Source organism: Zea mays, chromosome 4 (genome assembly GCF_902167145.1).
Source record: "Zea mays cultivar B73 chromosome 4, Zm-B73-REFERENCE-NAM-5.0, whole genome shotgun sequence".
Taxonomy (NCBI): Eukaryota; Viridiplantae; Streptophyta; class Magnoliopsida; order Poales; family Poaceae; genus Zea; species Zea mays.
The window spans coordinates 71,044,825-71,067,621 of record NC_050099.1 but is presented as its reverse complement, the minus strand read 5'-3'; the positions used below and the strand labels follow the sequence as shown (position 1 = coordinate 71,067,621).

The 22,797-nt window shown below is 44.8% G+C and overlaps 1 protein-coding gene and 1 pseudogene across 1 annotated transcript in view; one reads left to right on the top strand and one right to left on the bottom strand.

The window, feature by feature from the left end:
- Nucleotides 1-16,162, top strand: part of LOC109945745 (uncharacterized) — a 53,776-nt gene extending 37,614 nt beyond the window's left edge. Inside the window, exons 2-3 of the mRNA XM_020552089.1 lie at nt 13,708-15,582; nt 15,747-16,162. Of these exons, the coding sequence (XP_020407678.1) occupies nt 13,708-15,582; nt 15,747-15,790 (1,919 nt within the window). The 3' untranslated portion in view covers nt 15,791-16,162. The remainder of the gene's footprint in view (nt 1-13,707; nt 15,583-15,746) is intronic.
- Nucleotides 16,163-20,998: 4,836 nt separating this feature from the next.
- On the bottom strand, nt 20,999-22,412 carry LOC103653378 (ectonucleotide pyrophosphatase/phosphodiesterase family member 1-like; annotated as a pseudogene).
- Nucleotides 22,413-22,797: the final 385 nt, after the last annotated feature.

Here is a 22,797-nt window from a genome sequence, read left to right as displayed (position 1 = left end):
GACATAAAAATGATTATCAGCTAGGAAGAAATTTTATCCAAAAGTTGTGACTTACGGTAGATTGATTAATTTAAAGTTGAGTACTCATATCAGAATGTGGCAGTACTTTCAATCGATTCCTCCTCAAGCAACCATTGTTTCTTTAGTCATTCTCGTTCTGTTTTGTTCCCATGTCCCCCTTTCTCTGAAGGATCACTGTTAGCAAACAACTTGCGGGTCTAACAAAGATTGGAATGGAGAACGAATCAACTTTCCTGAGTGGTAGTCATAAACTAACATAAATACATCTTGGCCGCTAACAAATGAAATGTGAAATCACAAGCTATAACCAGTCCAACAAGTGGGGGATATAGAAGAGCAAAAAGTCAATGCAATATACAGAGATGTATGCAGCACATGCCAAAATGAATAGATCTGCTTGAGGAATACACATAAATGTGGTACAAAAAAAACAAAAAAAGTGAGACCACAGATAGGTAAGAAGAACCATATATGTTTCTCAAAATCATCTTCATCGGTTCCATTTTTAATGTCATCACAAAAAGATAAGAGTGGATCACCCTTCACCCTTTTTTCTTTGGGACAATAAAGAAAAATCATTGACATAAAAAGCAGAACAAGGAGTAAACATAACCATGGACAATAATTTGAAAAACTTGAGATCAATGGGTAAACCTAAATACATTAAGGTGGTGCAAATGCAACATAAGTACCATAGTGCCCACCTTCTATAGAACATCAAAAATAACCAATTGTATATTCCTTAGAGATCTTCTTGGCGGGTGTACGTGGAATTAGACAGAAGCTAACATGTGGGTAGCCCAAGAACCAGCACAGTGCCCTAAGCAATAACTCACGAGAGCCAAAAGATGCAATATAAGTTCACATACCAAATACTCATTTGGTAGTTCAATAGATCATTAATCTAGAATATAAATATGATAATTTCTCTAATATCCTACAGTAACTAAAACATGTCTTGAAGCCATTACCCTGGTCATGGAGCATCCATGGCAACTTCTTGTCATCTGCTGCACCAGTCCTCACATCCCTTGCATTAGGCTTTACTTCCGCGACCCTTCAATCAACCATGGTTTCATCAAGATTCCTCTCATCCTCTAGTGAATCATCTAAACCAACAGACTCATACTGATCATGCTCATCCATCCTTCGGTAATCACTGCAATCAGGAAAAAAGAAAAGGACTGAATATGGATACGAAATGACAAACATCATCGTGATATGCAAACTTTTTTTTTTCTGCTAAACCATTTGGTAAGGCTCGTTCACAGAGCAACAGCGAATCCCTAACAAACAGGCCCGTATAGAGCAAGCAACGAGGTCTTCTTAATGATACAACTGGGGCCTGGCCCTATTAAAACTCTAAAAAAATATACAATGCAAGCAATGAAGCAATCCATTCTCGTTGACAAGTCACTAACATATTATACAAACATCTAGGAGAAGACAAACAATAAATCAAGTGCCTGTAAACTGTAAAGGTGAGACAAAGAACATTCTGCTTTGCGTGGCTAAACTTCTGTTATCTATTAGGAATAGAAAAAAATCTAACTGATTGTGATAGATAGTACATTAGTACAACATCATTCTACCTAGTATGAGCTGTGCATCCAGTGGCATATCAAAGTTCAGCAAGACTGGATAAACTGCCGAAGGAGTGCAACAAATGGAAACTCAAAATTTACTCAAAAATTGGCATCTCAACATTCAGAGTACAGCCTGACCAACTTCAGTGACTCGAACGGCGTCTGCAACCTCCATTCCCTCTGCTTCTTGCTCAGGGGCTTGCCCTTGCTAGACTGCTGCCGGTTTATCTTCACATCTACTATGCCCCAGGTGCACTCTCGCAGGTCCATGTCATAGGAAATTAGCGTTAGCACGCCGTCACCTTCCTGAGGCGTGGTTGCCTCATCGCTTGTTGTACTGTATCTGACATTTACCCTCTGCTTATGATGAACTAATAACAAAGTAAATGGTTAAGGGTTATAGCATTAGCATGATCGACCAAGAAATAAGCTCCAATTATGTTAAATGGCAAATACAGCTAATTAATATAATGCTTCCAAGTCCCACCCGATGGCAAATGTTTCAGAGTTAGCCTATTCACACTGAAATATGGTTATCCACTACATATTCCCCCAATAAATGTAAACACATGGATTTAGAATTATCACTGGAATAGCTATTATGATAATACCACCAGTGCCCTAGCAAGATATTTGTGAATTCAGATAGCTAATTAATAGCTAAAAGTGGTATAGACATACAGCTTTCCACCCAGAATGATTGTTTTAACAACTTTTGATCAATTAAAAGAACTGCGATAAGCTGTCTAGTCCTAAATTGCGCCAATTTCTAAAGTAATACAGCATAGGAAATGAATTAGCAACCCCATATGGTTGGCAACATGTAAATGGTAAATATTATTTTGATTGAGATAGAAAAGGCTTAGATTAAAAAACATTCAGGCATGGAAAACGTATGTGTGTCATGGACAGCCATATAAATGAATAGTGAAGATAATTACAGTTACAACTGTAAATGCTTTCAGACATTTCGGTATCAAATTTGAATATAGTGTACAATAACCCACCAGTGACATGACTGGATTAGCAGAATTAATAAATGGAATCTAGTTTCCAGGTTGGCTACCTTGATGGAAGCAAAGTGAACAAATCATCAGTCAAAAATATAGAACCCCAATACATTTTGTAACCATGAATACTGAAACATAACAGAACTAAGAAGTTTGCTAGTTGAACAAATAGAAAACACTTGAAGTACTACCATTGGAATCTGAATGCAAAAATCCACTGCTTTGCATTCCAGATGGAAGGGATGCTTCTGGCACTTCAATGTTCTCTAACAAACCATCTGCCACCGGGAGACGAATGAAATGGTGAATACATTGTGCTTTTGATTTTGTCCCAACATGACCTGCGATATGATTCCAGTTATCATTGAACTTTTCTATGCCCTTCAACAATAGCAAAGTTTCCTGATTTGTCCATCTGTCCCCATCAGTGTCTAATCCATCTTTCATCGCATCCACTCTCTGAAAATCTAAGCTTGAATGCCCAGTAACAAATTTTGCATTGTGGAAGCAGTCTGAACAAAGAGCAATGTCTGTCTGCTCCACCAGTTAAAATAAGATAGCTTGTTAGTCTGGTTTATATGCTTCTTTGATAAAGAGGGCTATTTTGAAATAAAACATTCCAGTAAACTGGACAAAGTATTTTGAACTTAAAGAAGCATTTAATAAATACACATCCATTTTCCTAACTCATGACCGATAATACTAAAAGCCCCTGAGAAAATTAGGTACATACATGCAGTAAAAAAGGGGGGTCAGCTAAACTCTTCAAACATGTTTAAAAACCGAAACATAAGCAACTTAACTTTATTCAGGCCTATTTGTATTTGGTTACCTAGATGAGAATTACCCTGTATTAATATTCAGTTGTATAGGTTGATACTCTACAATGCCTTTTAACCAAATCATGATTTCAATCTAATGGGCTCTTGGTACTTCAATCACAGGTTTAATAATTTAAAATACCATTATTATAACTTGAAATTTGAGGCGCAAGATATAAAATTGTTTGTAAATGACTAAATTCCTAAGCAAAACTATATAATATATTCCAAATGCTATAATCTAGTACCTAAGAAGAAATGTTTATGCTAATGCTATAACCTAGTACCTATTCCAAATGGTTAAGGGTTTTATCAGTCCAATCACCAGTCTTCATCCGTTGCAAATTTGCAACATTGTTTATGGCTACTTTGTTAATAGATAAAGGAGACCTCCACTTTGCTGAACTGAGAGAACTACCACTGATAATAGATACAGAAGGCCCATGATCTGTTCTCCTAAAAGAAGTATCTCTTGATCCTCCATCATGTATACTTCTGGTGTCATGATGGTCTCCAAAGTAGTTCTATGTGAGAAGCCATTGATGGGCAATAGAAAATAAGCTTAGTTAGGGACTGCGATTAACTAAAGAGTAAAGACAAAATGCATAAACAATAAAGAGGACATGTGAAAAGAGACAGTAGAAGGATCTCATTAGCTAGCAGCATTACATGTTAATTGTTAAGGCCCATTAGGCCCAGGTCTACTGCCTATATATATATTATATAGTCCTTAGGGACTAATCATCATTTGTCAATCCTAAGGTTAGTAACATGGTATCAAGCTGAAAGGGAATTAGGCTTACACCTAGTTCCTATATAATTTTGGTGGTTGAATTGCCCAACACAAATCTTTGGACTAACTTGTTTGCCCAAGTGTATAGTGTATACAGGTGTAAAAGGTTCACACTCAGCCAATAAAAAGACCAAGTTTTGGATTCAACAAAGGAGCAAAGGGGCAACCGAAGGCACCTCTGGTCTGGCGCACCGGACTGTCCGGTGTGCCACCGGACAGTGAACAGTACCTGTCCGGTGCACCAGGGGACCCAGACTCAAACTCGCCACCTTCGGGAATTTCCAAGGCGACTCGGCTATAATTCACCGGACTGTCCGGTGTACACCGGACAGTGTCCGGTGCGCCAAGGAAGGTCGGCCTCAGGAACTCGCCAGCCTCGGGTTCGCGCGGCAGCCGCTCCGCTAAAATTCACCGGACTGTCCGGTGTGCACCGGACTGTCCGGTGTGCCAGCGGAGCAACGGCTCCCTGCAGCGCCAACGGCTCCCTGCGGTGCATTTATTGCGCGCGCAGCGCGCGCAGACGTCAGGCACGCCCATACCGGTGCACCGGACATCAAACAGTACATGTCCGGTGTGCACCGGACACCCAGGCGGGCCCACAAGTCAGAAGCTCCAACGGCTAGAATCCAACGGCAGTGATGACGTGGCAGGGGGCACCGGACTGTCCGGTGCGCCATCGAGCAGACAGCCTCCCAACGGCCACATTTGGTGGTTGGGGCTATAAATACCCCAACCACCCCACCATTCATTGTATCCAAGTTTTCCACTTCCCAACCACTTACAAGAGCTAGGCATTCAATTCTAGACACATACAAAGAGATCAAATCCTCTCCAATTCATCACAAAGCCCTAGTGACTAGAGAGAGTGATTTGCCGTGTTCATTTGAGCTCTTGCGCTTGGATTGCTTCTTTTCTTTCTCACTTGTTCTTGAGATCAAAACTCCATTGTAATCAAGGCAAGAGGCACCAATTGTGTGGTGGCCCTTGCGGGGAAGTTTTGTTCCCGGCTTTGATTTGAGAAGAGAAGCTCACTCGATCCGTGGATCGTTTGAGAGAGGGAAGGGTTGAAAGAGACCCGGCCTTTGTGGCCTCCTCAACGGGGAGTAGGTTTGCAAGAACCGAACCTCGGTAAAACAAATCTCCGTGTCTCACTTGCTTATTCGCTTGGGATTTGTTTTGCGCCCTCTCTTGCAGACTCATTCCTTATTACTAACGCTAACCCCGGCTTGTAGTTGTGTTTATATTTGTAAATTTCAGTTTCGCCCTATTCACCCCCCCTCTAGGCGACTATCAATTGGTATCAAAGCGCGGTGCTTCATTAGAGCCTAACAGCTCGAAGTGATGTCGGGAGATCACGCCAAGAAGGAGATGGAAACCGGCGAAAAGCCCACTACAAGCCACGGGAGCACTTCATCGGAAGAGTCCCGCACCAAAAGGAGGGAGAAGAAGAAGAGCTCCTCCAACAAAGGGAAGGAGAAGAAATCTTCTTCTCACCACAAAGAGAAGAAGGAAAAATCTTCTTCCCACAAGCCGCATCGGAAAGGCGACAAGCACAAGAGGATGAGGAAGGTGGTCTACTACGAGACCGACACTTCATCAACATCGACCTCCGACTCCGATGCGCCCTCCGTCACTTCTAAGCGCCAAGAGCGCAAGAAGTATAGTAAGATCCCCCTACGCTACCCTCACATTTCCAAACATACACCTTTACTTTCCGTCCCATTAGGCAAACCACCAACTTTTGATGGTGAAGATTACGCTAGGTGGAGCGATTTAATGCGATTTCATCTAACCTCGCTCCACAAAAGCATATGGGATGTTGTTGAGTTTGGCGTGCAGGTACCATCCGTAGGGGATGAGGACTATGATGAGGATGAGGTGGCCCAAATCGAGCACTTCAACTCTCAAGCAACAACAATACTCCTCGCCTCTCTAAGTAGAGAGGAGTATAACAAAGTACAAGGGTTGAAGAGCGCCAAGGAGATTTGGAATGTGCTCAAAACCGCGCACGAGGGAGATGAGCTCACCAAGATCACCAAGCGGGAAACGATCGAGGGGGAGCTCGGTCGGTTCCGGCTTCACAAAGGAGAGGAGCCACAACACATGTACAACCGGCTCAAGACTTTGGTGAACCAAGTGCGCAACCTCGGGAGCAAGAAGTGGGACGACCACGAAGTGGTAAATGTTATTTTAAGATCTCTCATTTTTCTTAATCCCACTCAAGTTCAATTGATTCGTGGTAATCCTAGATATACTAAAATGACCCCCGAGGAAGTTATCGGGCATTTTGTAAGTTTTGAGTGCATGATAGAAGGCTCGAGGAAAATCAACGAGCTTGGCGACCCATCCGAAGCCCAACCCGTTGCATTCAAGGCAACAGAGGAGAAGAAGGAGGAGTCTACACCAAGTCGACAACCAATAGACGCCTCCAAACTCGACAATGAGGAAATGGCGCTCGTCATCAAGAGCTTCCGCCAAATCCTCAAGCAAAGGAGGGGGAAGGATTACAAGTCCCGCTCCAAGAAGGTTTGCTACAAGTGTGGTAAGCCCGGTCATTTTATTGCTAAATGTCCTATATCTAGCGACAGTGACCGAGGCGACGACAAGAAGGGGAGAAGAAAGGAGAAGAAAAGGTACTACAAGAAGAAGGGCGGCGATGCCCATGTTTGTCGGGAATGGGATTCCGACGAAAGCTCAAGCGACTCCTCCGACGACGAGGACGCCGCCAACATCGCCGTCACCAAGGGACTCCTCTTCCCCAACGTCGGCCACAAGTGCCTCATGGCAAAGGACGGCAAACGGAAAAAGGTTAAATCTAACTCCTCCACTAAATATGAATCCTCTAGTGATGATAATGCTAGTGATGAGGAGGATAATTTGCGTTCCCTTTTTGCCAACCTTAACATAGCTCAAAAGGAAAAATTGAATGAATTGGTTAGTGCTATTCATGAAAAGGATGACCTTTTGGATTCCCAAGAGGATTGTCTAATTAAAGAAAACAAAAAACATGTTAAGGTTAAAAAGGCTTATGCTCTTGAAATTGAGAAATGTGAAAAATTATCTAGTGAGCTAAGCACTTGTCATGAGATGATTGACAACCTTAGAAATGAAAATGCCATTTTAAATGCTAAGGTTGATTCACATGTTTGTAATGTTTCAATTCCCAATCTTAGAGATGATAATGTTGACTTGCTTGCTAAGATTGATGAATTGAATGTTTCTCTTGCTAGCCTTAGAAATGAAAATGAAAAATTGCTTGCTAAGGCTAAGGATTTTGATGTTTGCAATACTACTATTTCCGATCTTAGAGATAAGAATGATATTCTTCATGCTAAGATTGTTGAACTTAATTCTTGCAAACCCTCTACATCTATTGTTGAGCATGTATCTATTTGTACTAGATGTAGAGATGTTGATATTAATGCTATTCATGATCATATGGCTTTAATTAAACAACAAAATGATCATATAGCAAAACTAGATGCTAAAATTGCCGAGCACAACTTAGAAAATGAGAAATTTAAATTTGCTCGTAGCATGCTTTATAATGGGAGACGCCCGGGCATTAAGGATGGCATTGGCTTCCAAAGGGGAGACAATGTCAAAATTAGTGCCCCTCCTAAAAGATTGTCAAATTTTGTTAAGGGTAAGGCTCCCATGCCTCAGGATAACGAGGGTTACATTTTATACCCTGTCGGTTATCCCGAGAGCAAAATTAGGAGAATTCATTCTAGGAAGTCTCACTCTGGCCCTAATCATGCTTTCATGTATAAGGGTGAGACATCTAGCTCTAGGCAACTAACCCGTGCTAAGTTGCCTAGAAAGAAAACTCCTAGTGCATCAAATGATCATGATATTTCATTTAAGACTTTTGATGCTTCTTATGTGTTGACTAACAAATCCGGCAAAGTAGTTGCCAAATATGTTGGGGGGCAAGCACAAGGGGTCAAAGACTTGTGTTTGGGTACCCAAAGTTCTTGTGTCTAATGCCAAAGGACCCAAAACCATTTGGGTACCTAAAGTCAAGAACTAAATTTGTTTTGTAGGTTTATGCATCTGGGGGCTCAAGTTGGATACTCGACAGCGGGTGCACAAACCACATGACCGGGGAGAAAAGGATGTTCTCCTCATATGAGAAAAACCAAGATCCCCAACGAGCTATCACTTTCGGGGATGGAAATCAAGGTTTGGTCAAAGGATTGGGTAAAATTGCTATATCACCTGACCATACTATTTCCAATGTTTTTCTTGTTGATTCATTAGATTACAACTTGCTTTCTGTTTCCCAATTGTGTCAAATGGGCTACAACTGTCTTTTTACTGAGGTAGGTGTCACTGTCTTTAGAAGAAGTGATGATTCAATAGCATTTAAGGGTGTGTTAGAGGGTCAGCTATACTTAGTAGATTTTGATAGAGCTGAACTCGACACATGCTTAATTGCTAAGACTAACATGGGTTGGCTCTGGCACCGCCGACTAGCCCATGTTGGGATGAAGAATCTTCATAAGCTTCTAAAGGGAGAGCACATTTTAGGATTAACGAATGTTCATTTTGAGAAAGACAGGATTTGTAGCGCATGCCAAGCAGGGAAGCAAGTTGGGAATCATCATCCACACAAGAACATAATGACGACTGACAGGCCACTGGAGCTCCTACACATGGATCTATTCGGCCCGATCGCTTACATAAGCATCGGCGGGAGTAAGTACTGTCTAGTTATTATGGATGATTATTCTCGCTTCACTTGGGTATTCTTTTTACAGGAAAAATCTCAAACCCAAGAGACCTTAAAGGGATTCTTGAGACGGGCTCAAAATGAGTTTGACTTAAGGATCAAGAAAATAAGAAGCGACAACGGGACGGAGTTCAAGAACTCTCAAATTGAAGGCTTCCTTGAGGAGGAGGGCATCAAGCATGAGTTCTCTTCTCCCTACACGCCACAACAAAATGGTGTAGTGGAGAGGAAGAATAGAACTCTATTGGACATGGCAAGGACCATGCTTGATGAGTACAAAACTTCGGATCGGTTTTGGGCGGAGGCAGTCAACACCGCTTGCTACGCCATCAACCGGTTATATCTACACCGAATCCTCAAGAAGACATCATATGAACTCCTAACCGGTAAAAAGCCCAACATTTCATATTTTAGAGTCTTTGGTAGCAAATGCTTTATTCTTGTTAAAAGAAGTAGAAAATCTAAATTTGCTCCTAAGACTGTAGAAGGCTTTTTACTTGGTTATGACTCAAACACAAGGGCATATAGAGTCTTTAACAAGTCCACTGGACTAGTTGAAGTCTCATGTGACGTTGTGTTTGATGAAACTAACGGCTCTCAAGTAGAGCAAGTCGATCTTGATGAGATAGGTGAAGAACAGGCTCCATGCATAGCGCTAAGGAACATGTCCATTGGGGATGTATGTCCTAAGGAATCCGAAGAGCCTCCACATGCACAAGATCAACCATCCTCCTCCATGCAAGCATCTCCACCAACTCAAGATGAGGAAGAGGCTCAAATCGATGAAGAAGAAGATCAATCAAATGAGCCACCTCAAGATGATGGCAACGATCAAGGGGGAGATGCAAATAATCAAGAAAAGGAGGATGAGCAAGAACCAAGGCCGCCACACCCAAGAGTCCACCAAGCAATCCAACGAGATCACCCCGTCGACACCATCCTCGGCGACATTCATAAGGGGGTAACCACTCGATCTCGTGTTGCACATTTTTGTGAACATTACTCTTTTGTTTCCTCTATTGAGCCACATAGGATAGAGGAAGCACTTCAAGATTCGGATTGGGTGGTGGCAATGCAAGAGGAGCTCAACAATTTCACAAGGAACGAGGTATGGCATTTGGTTCCACGTCCTAACCAAAATGTTGTAGGAACCAAATGGGTCTTCCGCAACAAGCAAGATGAGCATGGTGTGGTGACAAGGAATAAAGCTCGACTCGTGGCCAAAGGGTATTCACAAGTCGAAGGTTTGGATTTCGGTGAAACCTATGCACCCGTAGCTAGGCTTGAGTCAATTCGCATATTATTGGCCTATGCTACTTACCATGGCTTTAAGCTTTATCAAATGGACGTGAAGAGTGCCTTCCTCAACGGACCAATCAAGGAAGAGGTCTATGTTGAGCAACCTCCCGGCTTTGAAGACAGTGAGTATCCTAATCATGTTTATAGGCTCTCTAAGGCGCTTTATGGGCTCAAGCAAGCCCCAAGAGCATGGTATGAATGCCTTAGAGATTTCCTTATTGCAAATGGCTTCAAAGTCGGCAAGGCCGATCCTACACTCTTTACTAAAACTCTTGAAAATGACTTGTTTGTATGCCAAATTTATGTTGATGATATTATATTTGGGTCTACTAACGAGTCTACATGTGAAGAGTTTAGTAGGATTATGACACAGAAATTCGAGATGTCTATGATGGGGGAGTTGAAGTATTTCCTAGGATTCCAAGTGAAGCAACTCCAAGAGGGCACCTTCATTAGCCAAACGAAGTATACTCAAGACATTCTAAACAAGTTTGGGATGAAGGATGCCAAGCCCATCAAGACACCCATGGGAACCAATGGGCATCTCGACCTCGACACGGGAGGTAAGTCCGTGGATCAAAAGGTATACCGGTCGATGATAGGTTCTTTACTCTACTTATGTGCATCTCGACCGGATATTATGCTTTCCGTATGCATGTGTGCAAGATTCCAAGCCGACCCTAAGGAAGCTCACCTTACGGCCGTGAAACGAATCTTGAGATATTTGGCTTATACTTCTAAGTTTGGGCTTTGGTATCCTAGGGGATCCACATTTGATTTGATTGGTTATTCGGATGCCGATTGGGCGGGGTGCAAAATCAATAGGAAGAGCACATCGGGGACTTGCCAGTTCTTGGGAAGATCCTTGGTGTCTTGGGCTTCAAAGAAGCAAAATTCGGTCGCTCTTTCCACCGCCGAAGCCGAGTACATTGCCGCAGGTCATTGTTGCGCGCAACTACTTTGGATGAGGCAAACCCTGCAGGACTACGGTTACAAATTAACCAAAGTCCCTTTGCTATGTGATAATGAGAGTGCAATCAAAATGGCCGACAATCCCGTCGAGCATAGCCGCACTAAGCACATAGCCATTCGGTATCACTTTCTTAGGGATCACCAACAAAAGGGAGATATCGAGATTTCTTATATTAACACTAAAGATCAATTAGCCGATATCTTTACCTAGCCTCTTGATGAACAAACTTTTACCAAACTTAGGCATGAGCTCAATATTCTTGATTCTCGCAACTTCTTTTGCTAGATTGCACACATAGCTCATTTCTATACCTTTGATCATATCTCTTTTACATGCTATGACTAATGTGTTTTCAAGTCTATTTCAAACCAAGTCATAGGTATATTGAAAGGAAATTGGAGTCTTCGGCGACGACAAAGGCTTCCACTCCGTAACTCATACTTCGCCATCACTCCAAGCAACTCTCCATCCTTGGGGGAGAAAGCAAAAGGACTTCGTCTTTGGTATAATCCTAACTCATTTGTTTATGACCAAAGGGGAAGAAACTACTTCGAGGGCTCTAATGATTCCGTTTTTGGCGATTCATGCCAAAAAGGGGGAGAAAGGAGCCCAAAGCAAAAGGACCGCACCACCACCAAAATTCAACAACTTAGTGTTTTTCAAGAAGTATTTATCAATTGGGATCCTGTTGTGTTCAAAAGGGGGAGAAAGTAGTATTTCAAAATGGTATATCAAAACCCTCTTGAACACTAAGAGGAGGATTTAATTTAGGGGGAGTTTTGTTTAGTCAAAGGAAAAGCATTTGGAACAGGGGGAGAAAACTTCAAAATCTTGAAAATGCTTTGCAAAATCTTATTCACTCACCTTTGACTATTTGCAAAAGATCTTTGAAATGGAATTACAAAAGAATTTGCAAAAACAAAACATGTGGTGCAAACGTGGTCCAAAATGCTAAATAAAGAAAGAAACATTCCATGCATATCTTGTAAGTAGTTATATTGGCTCAATTCCAAGCAACCTTTACACTTACATCATGCAAACTAGTTCAATTATGCACTTCTATACTTGCTTTGGTTTGTGTTGGCATCAATCACCAAAAAGGGGGAGATTGAAAGGGAATTAGGCTTACACCTAGTTCCTATATAATTTTGGTGGTTGAATTGCCCAACACAAATCTTTGGACTAACTTGTTTGCCCAAGTGTATAGTGTATACAGGTGTAAAAGGTTCACACTCAGCCAATAAAAAGACCAAGTTTTGGATTCAACAAAGGAGCAAAGGGGCAACCGAAGGCACCTCTGGTCTGGCGCACCGGACTGTCCGGTGTGCCACCGGACAGTGAACAGTACCTGTCCAGTGCACCAGGGGACTCAGACTCAAACTCGCCACCTTCGGGAATTTCCAAGGCGACTCGGCTATAATTCACCGGACTGTCCGGTGTACACCGGACAGTGTCCGGTGCGCCAAGGAAGGTCGGCCTCAGGAACTCGCCAGCCTCGGGTTCGCGCGGCAGCCGCTCCGCTAAAATTCACCGGACTGTCCGGTGTGCACCGGACTGTCCGGTGTGCCAGCGGAGCAACGGCTCCCTGCAGCGCCAACAGCTCCCTGCGGTGCATTTATTGCGCGCGCAGCGCGCGCAGACGTCAGGCACGCCCATACCGGTGCACCGGACATCAAACAGTACATGTCCGGTGTGCACCGGACACCCAGGCGGGCCCACAAGTCAGAAGCTCCAACGGCTAGAATCCAACGGCAGTGATGACGTGGCAGGGGGCACCGGACTGTCCGGTGTGCACCGGACTGTCCGGTGCGCCATCGAGCAGACAGCCTCCCAACGGCCACATTTGGTGGTTGGGGCTATAAATACCCCAACCACCCCACCATTCATTGTATCCAAGTTTTCCACTTCCCAACCACTTACAAGAGCTAGGCATTCAATTCTAGACACATACAAAGAGATCAAATCCTCTCCAATTCATCACAAAGCCCTAGTGACTAGAGAGAGTGATTTGCCGTGTTCATTTGAGCTCTTGCGCTTGGATTGCTTCTTTTCTTTCTCACTTGTTCTTGAGATCAAAACTCCATTGTAATCAAGGCAAGAGGCACCAATTGTGTGGTGGCCCTTGCGGGGAAGTTTTGTTCCCGGCTTTGATTTGAGAAGAGAAGCTCACTCGATCCGTGGATCGTTTGAGAGAGGGAAGGGTTGAAAGAGACCCGGCCTTTGTGGCCTCCTCAACGGGGAGTAGGTTTGCAAGAACCGAACCTCGGTAAAACAAATCTCCGTGTCTCACTTGCTTATTCGCTTGGGATTTGTTTTGCGCCCTCTCTTGCAGACTCATTCCTTATTACTAACGCTAACCCCGGCTTGTAGTTGTGTTTATATTTGTAAATTTCAGTTTCGCCCTATTCACCCCCCCTCTAGGCGACTATCACAAGCAGGTTACGATTAGGGTTTTTCCTAATTTTTTAGCCGCCGTCGCGGCCTTCCCATCCTCAGCCGCCGGCCGCCGTCGCGGCCTTCCCATCCTCAGCCGCCGGACGCCGTCGCGGCCTCCCTATCCTCAGCTGCCGTCCGCCGTCGCGGCCTTCCATCCTCAGCCGCCGTCGCGGTCCCCCCATCCTCCGCTGCAGTCGCGGCGCCGCCGTCCCTGCGCGGATCTCCGTCCCGCGCTGCGGCCCGCGCGGATCTCCGCCCTGCGCTGCGCCGTCGGCTGCGGATCTGTCGCGGCCACCCATCCTCCGCTGCAGTCGCGGCGCCGCCGTCTCTGCGCGGATCTCCGTCCCGCGTTGTGGCCCGCGCGGATCTTCGCCCTGCGCTGCGCCGTCGGCTGCTGCGGCCTGCTGTCGCGGCCACCCGGTGCCGCCGCTCCTGCGCGAACTCCGCCCCGTGCTGCGCCGTCGGCTTCTGCGGCGGCTCCTGCGCGGACTCCGCTCCGCGCTGCGCCGTTGGCTTCTGCGGCGCCATCTCCTGCACGGATCTCCGCCCCGCTGCTCTGCGTCATCCATCTGCGCTGGTCGCCTGCACCGTTGTGGATCTGCCCCGCCACTCTGCGTGGATCTCTGCCCCTGCGCGGATCCTTCTTTCTGCGCGGATCTCTGCCCGTCTGCTGCGCCGTTGCTGTCGCTGCAGTCTCCTGCGCGCTGTCCCCGCAGGCTCCTGCACGGATCCGTCCGGACTCCTGCGTGCCATCAGCCGCACACAGGCCTGTGCACTGTCTGCAGCGCCGGTCAGATCTGCTGCTGCAGCCCCGGCCAGATCTGCTGCAGCAGCCCCCGTCAGATCTGCTGCTGTCCTGTGACTTCGCACAGTCTCGGACTCTCGGTACCATCAAGCCAGTTTTTTTTTCAGATCTGCTAATCTTCAGCATTTTATTGCTATTCACTATGTCGACCAACGCTATTGTTGTCAATATTGTGCTTGATGGGCAGAATTATCCAGAATGGGCTTTTTGTGTCCAGACTGCATTAAGAGGTCACAGATTACTATTTCATTTGACTGAAGATTCTCCAGTTTTAGCAGCTGATAGAAGCAATGCTGCTGCAATCAAGACTTGGCAGATAAATGATGGCAAGGTAATGGCTGCAATGGTCAACAGCACTAAACCAACTATGATTATGAGTCTGTCCAAATTTACCACTGCTAAGGCTATCTGGTCACATCTGAAGGATCGATTTGTTCAGGATAGTGGTGCTCTTCTACATACCCTTATGCAACAGACTCATGTGATTGAGCAACATGATATGTCCATTGATGAATATTATTCAGCTTTTGATCGGATTATGAGTGCATTGACCTCCATGGTGCCCGCTTGTACCGCTGTGCCTTGTCCAGCCCACAAGTTCATTGACAAGTTCTTTACCTACAGATTTGTTATGGGAGTTCGACCTGAATTTGATTCCCTTCGTGCAAGGCTCCTTCACAGTTCAGATACTCTCACCATGGCTCAGGCTTTGTCCGAATTGCTTGCTGAAGAGACTCGTCTGAAGTCTATGTCCTCTATTACTGGTGTGAGTTCTCATAGTGTGTTGGCTGCTACTCAGAGGTCTAGGAACACTTCCTTTCCGCCTTGTGAACACTGCCAAAAGACCACTCATCGGTCTGAGAACTGTTTTGCTAAGTTTCCAGAGAAGCTGGCTGATTTTCGTGTCCGTCGTGCTACTCGTGGTCGTGGTACAGGACCATCTTCTAGAGGCTCAGTTGCGGTTGCTGCTACTTCATCTGCTGGTGCTTTGTCATCATCTTGGGTTCTTGATTCTGGAGCTTCCTTTCATGTGACATCTGATAAGTCACGGCTGACGTCTACTACACCTGTCACCGAGGGTACTTCTGTTCAGACTGCTGATGGTACTTTATGTCATGTCACCCACAAGGGTTCTCTTTCTGATTCAACTTATACTGTCCCAAATATATTTTTTGTACCTCAATTATCCATGGATCTACTATCAGTTGGTCAAATTACCGATCACAATTGTTTTGTTGGATTTGATGACTCATCTTGTTTTGTACAGGATCGCAAAACAGGGGATGTGATTGGGACTGGCCGTCGCCGTAAATCTTCGCCTCGCCTTTACATCTTGGACACCTTGCGCCTTCCTTCATCCCCTACAACTACACCTCATGTGCTCGCTGCTTCGGGCCCCACGACGTCATTCGCCCAGTGGCATCATCGTCTAGGTCACTTATGTGGATCCCGTCTGTCTACTCTAATAAAGTCAGGATGTTTAGGCTCTACTCATGTTGAGTCTAGTTTTCATTGTAAAGGTTGTCATCTTGGAAAACAAATACAACTTCCATATTTTACTAGTAATTCCCATTCTGCTAAACCTTTTGATCTAATTCACTCTGATGTTTGGGGTCCAGCTCCGTTTGTTTCTAAAGGTGGTCATAAATATTATGTCATTTTTATTGATGATCATTCTCGTTATACTTGGCTTTACTTCATGAAATGTCGCTCGGAATTGCCTTCTATTTACAAGTCCTTCACTCGCATGGTTCACACCCAGTTTTCTGCTACTATTAAAGTTTTTCGTTCAGATTCTGGTGGTGAATTCCTATCTGATCATTTTCGCCAGATATTGACCATAGAGGGTACTCTAGCTCAACTTTCTTGTCCTGGTGCTCATGCCCAAAATGGTGTTGCTGAACGCAAACACCGTCATATTATTGAGAGTGCTCGTACTCTTTTGATATCTTCTTTTGTGCCTTCACACTTTTGGAGTGAAGCTGTTTCCACTGCCGTGTATCTCATTAATAGACAACCTTCATCAAAACTTTCTGGTAAATCACCGGGTGAAGTTCTTTTTGGGACTTCTCCACGATATGATCATCTTCGAGTGTTTGGATGTATATGCTATGTCTTGTTACCACCACGTGAGCGGACTAAATTGACTGCTCAATCTGTAGAGTGTGTATTCCTTGGATACAGTCCTGAACACAAAGGCTATCGTTGTTATGATCCATCTACTCGTCGTATTCGGATTTCTAGAGATGTGAGTTTCAATGAAAATCGCCCCTTCTTTCACAACCAGTCTACTCACTCCACCTATTATCCCACAGAATCTACTTCTTTCATGTGTCTTCCTTCCATTCCTCCATCTGAACCATCATCTTCTACATCCACATCTGATATTCTCATTCCCATAACACCACCTTCCACCTCCACGTCATCCACCTCTTTCTCTTCCAAACCACCTATCATCCAAACCTACATTCGTCGTTCCCGCTCTATCCCTACGGCCGGTCCTGATACTGATCCTGTACCTGAGTCTTGTACTAACAACTCTGAGTCTAATGATGTTTTTAATCAGGGATATCGTCTTCGTGATCGTGGTACTATTGAACCTCCAGATCGTTATGGTTTCCCTCGGACTGCTGTGGCAATTGTTGAACCCACTACTTATCAGGAAGCTTCTGGGATTCTTGAGTGGCAGCTAGCAATGATTGATGAATTGGCTGCTCTTGAACGCACTGGTACATGGGATATTGTTCCTTTACCCTCACATGTTGTTCCTATCACATGTAAATGGGTCTTCAAAGTTAAAACAAAATCCGATGGTTCCATTGAGAGGTATAAAGCTCGTCTTGTGGCTCGTGGTTTCCAACAGACTCAAGGACTTGATTATGATGAGACTTTTGCACCTGTTGCACATATGACTACTGTTCGAACCTTGATTGCAGTTGCAGCCTCATCTTCTTGGACTATCTCCCAGATGGATGTTAAGAATGCTTTTCTCAATGGTGATCTACATGAAGAAGTTTATATGCATCCTCCTTCGGGGGTTGATACTCCATCAGGGCACGTTTGTCGTCTTCGTCGTGCATTGTATGGGCTGAAACAAGCTCCTCGTGCTTGGTTTGAGAGATTCATCTCTGCCATCACAGCTGCTGGTTTTTCTTCTAGTGAACATGATCCTGCATTGTTCGTTCATGTCTCTCCAAAAGGCCGCACTTTACTTCTATTATATGTGGATGATATGCTGATTACAGGCGATAACTCAGAACATATTTCTCATGTCAAGCAGCATCTTAGTAAGGAATTTCAGATGTCTGATTTGGGTCCACTTAGCTATTTCTTGGGCATTGAAGTTCAGCAGACTCCAAAAGGTTTTTACCTGTCGCAGTCCAAGTATATACAAGACCTTCTTGATCGCTCTGGAATTACTGATACTCGCACAGCTGCAACACCAATGGATATTCATTTAAAACTTCGTCCGAAGGATGGGACACCTCTAGCAGACCCCACTCGATATCGTCATATTGTGGGTAGTCTTGTTTATCTCACCATCACCAGACCTGATATTGCTCATGCTGTTCATATGTTGAGTCAATTTGTATCTACACCAACTTCAGTTCATTATGGTCATTTGCTTCGGGTGCTTCGATATTTACGTGGGACACGATCCAGATGTTTACTCTATGCTTTTGATAGCCCCCTTCGGCTACATGCGTATTCTGATGCCACTTGGGCAAGTGATCCTGTTGATCGTTGTTCTACTACTGGTTACTGTATTCTTCTTGGATCCTCTCCTATTGCTTGGAAATCCAAGAAGCAAGCGGCCATATCTCGTTCCAGTGCGGAAGCCGAACTTCGTGCCCTTGCTACTACCACTGCTGAAATTATTTGGCTCCGCTGGCTATTGGCTGATCTTGGTGTCTCTTGTGACACTCCTACACCTCTGTTATGTGATAACTTGAGTGCTATACAGATTTCTCATGATCCAGTGAAGCATGAACTTACTAAACACATTGGTGTTGATGCATCATTTACTCGGTCTCATTGTCAGCAGAAGACTATTGATCTTCAATATGTACCCTCAGAATCTCAATGAGCAGATTTCTTCACCAAAGCACAAACAAGAGCACAACATCAGTTCCACTTGATCAAACTCAATGCTTCAGATCCTCCATTTCCACATTGAGTTTGAGGAGGGGTGTTAAGGCCCATTAGGCCCAGGTCTACTGCCTATATATATATTATATAGTCCTTAGGGACTAATCATCATTTGTCAATCCTAAGGTTAGTAACATTAATCACAAAAGCATAAGGTATTAACATGGTATTGTGGTATTCTTTATAGCCATTTAAACTCACATTTTTTGAATAATAGAACTCACAAAGAAAAGTTTGGAATCCATGGAATGTGTAATATTAGCCATGATCCACGAAAAAAAACTAAGAGCAATAACATTGCTGCCTCATCAGCAACTCGAATACTTTTGTAGTTAAATATGTGTAAATAATTAAGGGGTACTAAGGACCCTATCATATTTGATTCTTTTAGTTGATTACCTCTGAATTAAGATGCATAATCTTGGAATCCATGGAACGCTGCGGCTACTGCTTGCCACCGTCGCGGTTGAGCACCTCCTTGTAGTTGAGCAGCGAGTTTAGTCGTTGTAGCTGTAGCTGCTGCCTGAACTTGTTGATGAAGTCGTCCGCGCGCGCGTTCACGCACTGATGCGCCTCCGCCTCTGCCACGATGCCGCTCAAGCTCGACTTGCTCATCCTCGCGTCCTGCTTCTTGCCCTGCTCCCGCGCCGGCTCCGCCCGTAGTGCGTTGCCTGCTGCTTCTCATTCTTCTTCATAAGATACTTGTGCATCCATTCCTGTAGTATGTTCGAATTATGACTATCATGGTTACTAACCTTTTCCGATTTATACTTCAAGCAGGAATACATAAGGATTCACTGGGACATCATAATTCCCTATTAGAAATGACAAATGTTTGCATCTACTATAGTGTCGATACACCATCAAACATTCCTTAGGAAAAAAAATTATGGTTCAAAGTGGTAGAATAAGCAGACTACAGAGAACTCTTACCAAGCAAAAATAATTTCAGAATCCTCCACAGAATGTGTGGTATACTGGTATCCTTCCTGAAAAACAAAATCAATATGACATTGATCTATATTATATATGGCACACATCTGAAAGGTGTTTCTTACCAAATTGAGTCGCAAGCTGATACACGGTGGAAAGACTGTAAAAATGTGGAAGATCTAAGGGAGCAATAAGATCACATGGGCTTTCCTGTGGAATTCACATCCTCATGATGATATGCCAACTGAAACAGAAAAATACAACTACAAGTTGAATTGAGTGTTTTCTTTCATACTCTAAACATTGCTAACTCAAAACAATAGAAGCCTACAACGGGGATTGCAGCCCCACCCTGGTGCGGATTAGCTTAAAGAAAAAACACTAAACCTAGATGGCTAGGTGTGGCTTACCAGACTTCAACTGAGCATACTTATATACATGAAGAAATTAATCCTAGAAGCATCAGGATGAACAGAATCTCACATCAGGCTTTAGCACTCCACCACATTGATGGCAGCTAGGAATTTCAAAATCTTGCTCCCAGAACTTCTCATCAATCTCAACATCACCATCAGGTCGTTGCTACATTCCAAAACTTTTGCCTGAACCTGGTTGTCCTACTTCCAAACTATCGATAGCTTGAGCCCACTGCAAAAACAGTAATCGTCCGTTGTCAGGGGCTATAGAATGATCGGTTCAAATCAAAAAAGAATAAGCATTACACCACTTTAAAATTTGAGTAGAAAGTGGCAACAATCATCTACATAAAAATGTATTGTTCTTCGGATCAACAATAACATCTAATGTAGAAGCTGACGAAATGGTCATTACAGTGGAATCGTGTCTGAATGATTCCAAAAGCAAAGGCAACAAATACCAAATTATACAATAAGCCAACAACTTCAAAGGAACATCAAAAAATCCACTTTAACTTATTGTATGGCAAATGCATTATCCAAAGGGTTCATGTCAAACATGTACAATTAAAATGATAAACATAATTGGTATAAAATAGACAACATACCTTTGGGTTTAGGTTCTTCACTTCCTCCTGGAATGATTCTCGGCTGATGGATGTACCACATTCTAAACAAATTACCTCATATACACTCCCATGCAGCTCAAATGGATTACTCCCAGCACGATGATGCAACCTAAGTTACATGTCCAACAAGTGAAGGTGAAAAATACACTTATGTTACCTATGAAGAAACACAGGCCCAGCTCACTACCTATCCACATTTTGGGTAACCATTGAGTGAACATGACCAATCCTTTCTAGAGACGCAAGAGCGTAATGGGCTGCATTTGGTTGTGCTCTCCTAAACCAGTGATACAGTGATGTGGCAGAAGTCTAATTTAAGAGGTACAACAACAACCAAATGAGAACACCACCATATATCCATGTGCCCTTACTCCTACAAAACCAATCCATGATCATTTGTTCGGCAACAAAATCGTGCCAGGGAAAGAAGCTAAACCATTGTTTGGAGCAGGCTTCAAATTGAGAATGGAAGCCATGACATTGTATATCTCCACATTCTCAAATGAGGGCACAGTTCTACCACCCTGAAAAACGAGGTCCATGTGCGGCAAATATGGTCCTCATTGAGAAGAAGGCATTGTCGTACCCATGGGCTCCTCCACACTCATTTCTCTTGGAGCGCTTCATCTCGATCATATACCCTTCCCCAATCAACCCGATGATTGGCGGGATCCTGTAACTCTCTGAATAATGCAGGCAAGTAGGCAACTCCTATTTTAAGTACGTCTTCAAATATTCCCCATTCTTCACCTTCCCAGATCCAAGCCCCTCATTCATCTTGGCCACAACCTCAGCTGGCGACACACCATCCGGCGGCCTGATTGCCAGCAATGGCGTCATTGACAGAACCCAATCTGACTTCAACTCGATCCATGGAGCCAACTCTTCGAGAAACACAAGCTTCCTATCGCAGGTCCTAACCATACCATGGTCACCTACCAATATAATGTTCACATCCTCAAACATTCCCCTAGCCTCCAAACCAGCAATGAGCCTCCCGAGCATCTCATCGATATGTACGACCGCATCGGTGATTGAAGGATCGTCAGGACCCACCTGGTGCCCCTGGTGATCAGGATCCTCAAAGTACAACGTCAGGAACTATGGCATTTGGTTAGGCGGGAGATCAAAATAGCCAAGGATGGTGTCGACCCTCTCCTCAAACGGCACCGAGCCATTGTAGTGGCGACAGTACTTGTCGGGGAAGTTCCAGGAACCCTTCGTAACCTCCGAACCCGGCCAGAAGAATGTGGCAGACAGGACCCCCTGGGCGGCAGCGGTGGCCCAGAGTGGCTCCCCGAGCCACCACTTGGGATCGTGGTTTTTCATGGTGAAGTAGTCCCCCAAGATGGGATCGGGGAAGTAGTTGTTGATGATGTCGTGGGAGGAGGGGTAGAGGTCGGTGACGATGGAGTAGTGGTTGGGGAAGGTGAGCGTGGGGAAGACGGGGATCAGGCCCTCAGCGGCGGATGTGCCGTTGGCGAAGAGGTGGCGGATGTGCAGGAGGGGGGCCTTGTACTGGTACCCGAAGCGGAAGCCATCCGAGGAAATGAGCAGCACCACGGGCTTGGAGAGCTTGGAGAGCGGACGCACGGTGGTGGACGTCGCGGTCACGACGGTGATGGGCAGGCGGAGCAGGACAAAGGCCATAGCGGCGGCGACGGCCGCGGTGAGGAGGAGCAGGAGGCGGGAGGCGGTGGAGGGCTGGGGTGCGGCCACGGAGGGGGAGAGGAGAGCGGCGGTGGGCCGCGGCGAGTCGCCGGGGGTCCGGACCTCGACTGAGTGGGGCGGAGACGCCATCGACGGGCGATGCTTTGGCTACTAGACTTGGGGGAACGGGAGTGGAGTAGTGGACTGGATTGGGATACTGGGCTGGCAGAACGTGCGGCCATGTGGGTGGCGGCTGCGCACGAAGTCCCGACGACGAGTCGTGTTTGAATTAAACTTCACTTGTACTTCCTTGGGCCTTGTACGAATAACTCAGCCCACGCAGGCGCAGCGCAAATATAATGTACCATATCGGCTAGCCAAAGGTTGTGATAGCAACTTATAAACCTTCCTGCTACAGAAGAAGCAGTTAGCTTGTGTAATCAGCTCTTGGTATTGTCAACTTGTGTCGATTTTTTGCGCGAAGCGAGCACGTGGCGCGGCTAGCAGGATAGTGTGGCGATGGATGATCCAGATTGAACAA